The following is a 6,390-nucleotide window of genomic DNA, read 5'->3' as shown; positions in this document are numbered from 1 at the left end:
TTAAAGTGTTTCAACATGAGCAGCTAACAGAGCTAACAGTGGCTAACAGAGCTAACAGAGGCTAACAGAGCTAACAGTGGCTAATAATAATAACGATAAACGATAAGAATAAAATCGTGTGTGTGAGGCTGTGAGTGTGTGTGTGAGGCTGTGAGTGTGTGTGTGTATGTGTGTGAGGCTGTGAGTGTGTGTGTGTGAGGCTGTGTGTGTGTGAGGCTGTGAGTGTGTGTGTGAGGCTGTGAGTGTGTGTGTGTGTATGTGTGTGAGGCTGTGAGTGTGTGTGTGAGGCTGTGAGTGTGTGTGTGTGAGGCTGTGAGTGTGTGTGTGAGGCTGTGAGTGTGTGTGTGTGTGAGGCTGTGAGTGTGAGTGTGTGTGTGAGGCTGTGAGTGTGTGTGTGAGGCTGTGAGTGTGTGTGTGTGTGTGAGGCTGTGAGTGTGTGTGTGAGTGAGGCTGTGAGTGTGTGTGTGTATGTGTGTGAGGCTGTGAGTGTGTGTGTGAGGCTGTGAGGCTGTGAGTGTGTGTGTGTGGGGCTGTGAGTGTGTGTGTGTGAGGCTGTGTGTGTGTGAGTGTGTGTGTGTGTGAGGCTGTGTGTGTGTGTGTGTGTGTGTGTGTGTGTGAGAGGCTGTGAGTGTGTGTGTGTGTGTGTGTGTGTGTGAGGCTGTGTGTGTGTGTGTGAGAGACATTAAAGGACACAAATACATAAATAACCTGAATTATAAAAGAGAATCATCCATGTTCTACCACTTTATCCCACAGCAGGGTGACAGGGGGCGCTGTGGAGTCGCACAGTGGAGACTGTCATTACTCATCAGATCAAATCTATGGTGTAAATATTACACTTGTATTATTGTTAAATACTAAAATACTAAAAGTTTATTCTTTGTGAGTTCATGATCTTTTCCTGTAAAAGTCACTGAGAAGTCCGAGGGACCGTGAAGTACTCTGTAAAACATGGCGCCAGTGCACACAAAGAGTGGGCGTGTGTTCAGTTTAAACGCTCCGTCTTCGTCCTCTCATTGGCTGAGACACGACGACGCGTTTGTAATGGAAGCCAATCACAGAGAGGCCCTGGCTACGCTCAGCCCACGGGGCGTGGCCGCGGGAGTGGCTCAGCTCTAGGCCAATAGGAGACAGGAATCTGAAAAGGTCATTGAATATTTATGTAAAAGGGGGCGTGGCGTGTGTGTGGAGGAAGGCTAACGAACATGGAGGCTCAGTAACCGCCTGGTGTTCACTGGACCCGGACTCTCTGTCTCTATCTATCTGTGTGTGTGTGTGTGTTCGTGTGACCCGGTCCAACCCGGTCCAACATGGAGATGAAGAAGCGGATCAGTCTGGAGCTGAAGAACCGGAAGCCGGCGGAGGTTCGTGTTTATTTACTTCCGTAGAGACGATGAAGGCGAAGGCGCCGCCGACATTTTGACCCAGAAAACAACTTCAACATGGAGGAAACTCCCGCGCTTTGTCCTCGAGGGCCGTGCATGCGCGCGCTCACACACACACACACACGGTCTATATCCGTGTGTGTGTGTGTGAGCGCGGCCTGCAGTGTTCGTGTGTGTGTGTGTGTGTGCGTGCGTGTGTGTGTGTGCGCGCGCTTCGGTTACAGTGAGTTTACCCCCCCCCCCCCCCCCGTGGCCCCTCCCCCTCCCCGAGCGCGCGGTAAACAAACCTTCACAGAATTATTTATATTTATATTTTATAATTTTTTTTATAGATTATTATTATTATTATAATATGTTGGTTTTTGTCACGTGACGTCATGGTTCATATCAACAACACAGGAAAGTGAGCGGCTCTGGCCCCGCCCACTCCCTGTTGTTGAGACCACGTGACACAGTTATTGCATTTGTTTACATATATATATGTTATATATTTTATTATAATGTGTTTTAATAACTTTGCGTTTCAATAACTTTATATTATAATTAATGTATATTTTAATAACTAACTTTACATTTTAATAACTTTACATTTTAGTACCTTAATGTTATAATAACTTCATAATAAATGTATGTTTTAATAACTTTATGTATCAATAACTTTATATTTTAATATCTTAATGTTCAAATAACTTTACATTTGAATAACTATATATTTGAATAAATGTCAGTTTTAATGACACAATCCTGCGTCTTCAGAGACACCTTGTGTCCTGTTGGACATCCTGAATGAGGACATATCTGTGTCCTCAGGTGACAGAGCTGCTGGTGGACAACTGTCTGTCCACTGAGGGGGACGTGGAGGGACTGACGGACGAGTACACAGAGCTGGACGTCCTCAGCATGGTCAGCGTGGGACTGAAGTCTCTGTCCACACTGCCCCCTCTGGCCAAACTACGCAAGGTCAGTGTCTCCGTGTGTCCTCTGTCTCCGCGTGTCCTCTGTCTTTTGACTCTCTGTCTGTCACTGTCTCCGTCTGTCTCAGCTGGACGTCTCTGACAACATCATCTCAGGAGGTTTGGACACGCTGGGGGACAAATGTCCAAATCTGTCTCACCTGAATCTGAGCGGGAATAAAATCAAAGATCTGAGCAGCGTCAAGACTCTGGTGAGTTTGACTGATGTGTCTCTGAAGTGTCTCTATCTCTGAAGTGTCTCTGTCTCTGATGTGTCTCTGATGTGTCTCTGAAGTGTCTCTGATGTGTCTCTGACTTATCTCCTGTGTCTCTGTCTTGTCTCTGTCGTGTCTCCTGTGTCTTCTTTGTCTCTGACTTATCTCCTGTGTCTCTGTCTTGTCTCTGTCGTGTCTCCTGTGTCTTCTTTGTCTGTGTGTCTCTTGTGTCTCTGACTTGTCTCCTGTGTCTTCTTTGTCTCTGACGTGTCTCTAAAGTGCCTCTAAAGTGTCTCCTGTGTCTCTGACGTGTCCCTGTCTTGTCTCCTGTCTCGTGTCCTGCAGCAGAGTCTGAAGACCCTGAAGAGTCTGGACCTGTACAGTTGTGAAGTGTCCTCGTTGGACGACTACAGAGACGGCGTCTTCCAGCTTCTGCCTCAGATCAAGTATCTGGACGGTTTTGACCAGGAGGACAACGAGGTCCCTGAGTCTGACCCTGAAGACGGTGAGACCATGTCCACGATGTGTCCCTCTGTCAAACTGTGTCTGTCCATGTTGACCTGAGTCTGTGTCTCAGACGTGGACGACGAGGCCGGTCCTCTGGGGGACGAGGACGATGAGGAGGACGAAGACGAGGAGGACGGGGACGAAGGCTCAGACGAGGACGAGGTGGGACTGTCCTACCTGATGAAGGACGGGATCCAGGTGAGTCCTCTGTGTGCTTGAAGTTCCACTCTGTGTCCACACGGCGGCGCTGTCCTCACTGACCTGTCCTCACTGTCCTGTCCTCACTGTCCTCCTGTCAGGACGAAGAGGACGATGGAGACTACGTGGAGGAGGACGAGGACGATGAAGAGGACGAAGAAGACGGAGGTGAGTTTGTCAATCACGCTAACGTAAGTGCGGCTAACGTAAAGAGGCTAAGTGCAGCTAACGTGAAGATGCTAAGTGAGGCTAACATAAAGAGGCTGAGTGCAGCTAACGTGAAGATGCTAAGTGAGGCTAACGTAAAGAGGCTGAGTGCAGCTAACGTGAAGATGCTAAGTGAGGCTAACGTAAAGAGGCTAAGTGCGGCTAACGTAACTAGGCTAGGTGCGGCTAACGTAAAGAGGCTAAGTGCGGCTAACGTAACCAGGCCAAGTGCGGCTAACGTAACCAGGCTAAGTGCGGCTAATGTAACCAGGCTAAGTGCGGCTAACGTAATTAGGCTAAGTGCGGCTAACGTAAAGAGGCTAAGTGTGGCTAATGTAACCAGGCCAAGTGCGGCTTACATAACCAGGCTAAGTGCAGCTCACGTAACCAGGCTAAGTGCAGCTAATGTAACCAGGCTAAGTGCAGCTAATGTAACCAGACTAAGTGCTGCTAACGTAACCAGGCTAAGTGCAGCTCACGTTACCAGGCTAAGTGCAGCTAATGTAACCAGGCTAAGTGCGGCTAACGTAACCAGGCTAAGTGCGGCTAACGTAACCAGGCTAAGTGCAGCTCACGTTACCAGTCTAAGTGCAGCTAATGTAACCAGGCTAAGTGCGGCTAACGTTACCAGGCTAAGTGCAGCTAATGTAACCAGGCTAAGTGCGGCTAACGTTACCAGGCTAAGTGCAGCTAATGTAACCAGGCTAAGTGCGGCTAACGTAACCAGGCTAAGTGCAGCTAATGGTTATTTTAATCATGGATGAATCAATTTAAAAAATAAAGATTTGTTATTAACACAAATTAACATTTGAATTGTTAAATAATAAACTTATTGTGTGTGTGTGTGTGTGTGTGTGTGTGTGTGTGTGTGTGTGTGTGCAGCGGTCCATGGAGAGAAGAGAAAGAGAGAAGCAGACGATGAAGATGACGACGATGACGATGATGACGATGAATAAACCACACCCCCTCCTGAAAAAACCCCTCCCACCAGGATAGATTTCTCTCCAAAAACCTCATCACAACATATGATGTCATGAGGGGGCGGAGTCTTTAACAGGCAGTGTGTGTGTGTGTGTGTGAGACCAGAACCTGGTCCTAATGAGGCAGAAGTGGATCAGATTAGGACGAGGATTTGAACTGTGGTTAAAGTTAGTTCTAGATTATTTGATCTTCTCTGTAAAATAAGTCTGTTAGTGGCCCCGCCCCCTCACACCTGGCCCCTCCCACTCTGCTCTGTAAATACTTTGTTTTTTTGTGTTGAAGTTGTTTTTATTGTTTTGTTTTTGAATAAAAACCTTGAAATTTGAGTTTGAACTCCGAGTTAGCGCAGACAGCAAAATATATATATATGTATTATAGAAAAAACCTCAAAAATTATTTTACAAAAAAAATCTCAGTAAAGTAAAACTTCATAAAAATAGGGAAAACTAAAAACTTTAAAAACATCGTAAAAATATTTTTTGAGAAAAAAATATCATAGTTTAGTAAAAAATCAAAAACATCATAAAGAGTAATTTCAGTTAAAATTGTAAAAGTACAGTTAAACCTTCAAAAACAATACTTTAACAAACATAAATTATAGTTAAGTAAAAGCTTCCAAAACTTCGTAAAAATAATAAAAAAAACATTTTTTAGTCATACTATACTGTCGTCCCAAATCTTAAATGTTTTTGAATTTCTTTTTTATCCCAAAATGTGACAGAACATCATACTATACTATGTCATCAACCTCAATGTCATACTACACTATTTAGTCCAAAATCTGACCACTTTTTTTGAAAAAAAGAAATTTGGTCCAAAATTTGTCAAAAACGCCATACTATACTGTCATCCAAAATTTGTAGAAAATTTAGAAAAAAAAAAAATCCTCCAAAATTTGACAAAAATGTCAACATTTAAAAAAAAAAAGAATTAAAAAATTTTGGTCCAAAATTTGACAAAAACGTCACACTATACTATGAAGTCCAAAATTTGAGAAAAAAACAATTGGTTAAAAATTTGACAAAAATGTCAACATTTAATTTTTTTGGGTTAACCCATTTGCCTTTTTTTTTTAAAAAGAAAATGTTGCTCCAAAATTTAACAAAAACTTCATACTATCCTATGTCGTCCAAAATTTGAAATTTAAAAAAAAAAATTTGGATCAAAATTTGACAAAAATGTCAACATTTAATTTTTTTTTTTTTTAAACATTTTGGTCCAAAATTTGACAAAAAAAGTTGAAAAAAAATTGGTTCAAAATTTGACAAAAACGCCAAAATAGACTGTCGTCTGAAATTTGACTTTAAAAAAAACAAAACATTTTGGTCCAAAATTTGACAAAAACGACATACTATACTTTGTCGTCCAAAGTCAGAATTTTTTTTGAATTTTTTATTTTTTAGCCCAAAATGTGACAGAACATCATACTATACTATGTCATCAACCTCAATGTCATAATACACTATTTAGTCCAAAATCTGACAATTTTTTTGAAAAAAAGAATTTGGTCCAAAATTTGACAAAAACGACATACTATACTATGTCGTCCAAAATCGGAATGTTTTTTTTTTTTATCCCAAAATGTGACAGAACGTCATACTATACTATGTCATCGACCTCAATGTCATAATACACTATTTCGTCCAAAATCTGACCATTTTTTGAAAAAAAAGAATTTGGTCCAAAATTTGACAAAAACGACATACTATACTATGTCGTCCAAAATCGGAATTTTTTTTTTTTTTATCCCAAAATGTGACAGAACATCATACTATACTATGTCATCAACCTCAATGTCATAATACACTATTTAGTGCAAAATCTGACAATTTTTTTGAAAAAAAAGAATTTGGTCCAAAATTTGACAAAAACGACATACTATACTATGTCGTCCAAAATCGGAATTTTTTTTTTTTTTTAGCCCAAAATGTGACAGAACATCAT

The 6,390-nt window shown here is 42.0% G+C and overlaps 1 protein-coding gene across 1 annotated transcript; it reads left to right on the top strand.

Annotated features, from left to right (window-relative positions):
• The first annotated feature begins 1,200 nt into the window (after positions 1-1,200).
• On the top strand, positions 1,201-4,739 carry anp32e (acidic (leucine-rich) nuclear phosphoprotein 32 family, member E). The gene is made up of 7 exons (XM_083904512.1): positions 1,201-1,364; positions 2,196-2,345; positions 2,428-2,550; positions 2,899-3,058; positions 3,131-3,258; positions 3,360-3,426; positions 4,348-4,739. The coding sequence occupies exons 1-7, from the start codon at positions 1,311-1,313 to the stop codon at positions 4,419-4,421; spliced, it is 756 nt and encodes a 251-aa protein (XP_083760638.1). The 5' UTR covers positions 1,201-1,310; the 3' UTR covers positions 4,422-4,739.
• The last annotated feature ends 1,651 nt before the right edge of the window (positions 4,740-6,390 follow it).

Source organism: Microchirus variegatus, assembly GCF_963457635.1.
Source record: "Microchirus variegatus genome assembly, chromosome: 2".
Lineage (NCBI taxonomy): Eukaryota > Metazoa > Chordata > Actinopteri > Pleuronectiformes > Soleidae > Microchirus > Microchirus variegatus.
The sequence above is the reverse complement of the archived record's forward strand: the minus strand, read 5'-3'. Positions and strand labels throughout refer to the sequence as shown.

Coding starts and splice junctions, on each gene's coding strand:
- anp32e (XM_083904512.1), top strand. CDS start 1,311: ATGGAGATGAAGAAGCGGATCAGTCTGGAGCTGAAGAACCGGAAGCCG. Junction 2,551..2,898: donor TGAGCAGCGTCAAGACTCTG/GTGAGTTTGACT, acceptor CGTGTCCTGCAG/CAGAGTCTGAAGACCCTGAA. Junction 3,427..4,347: donor AGAGGACGAAGAAGACGGAG/GTGAGTTTGTCA, acceptor GTGTGTGTGCAG/CGGTCCATGGAGAGAAGAGA.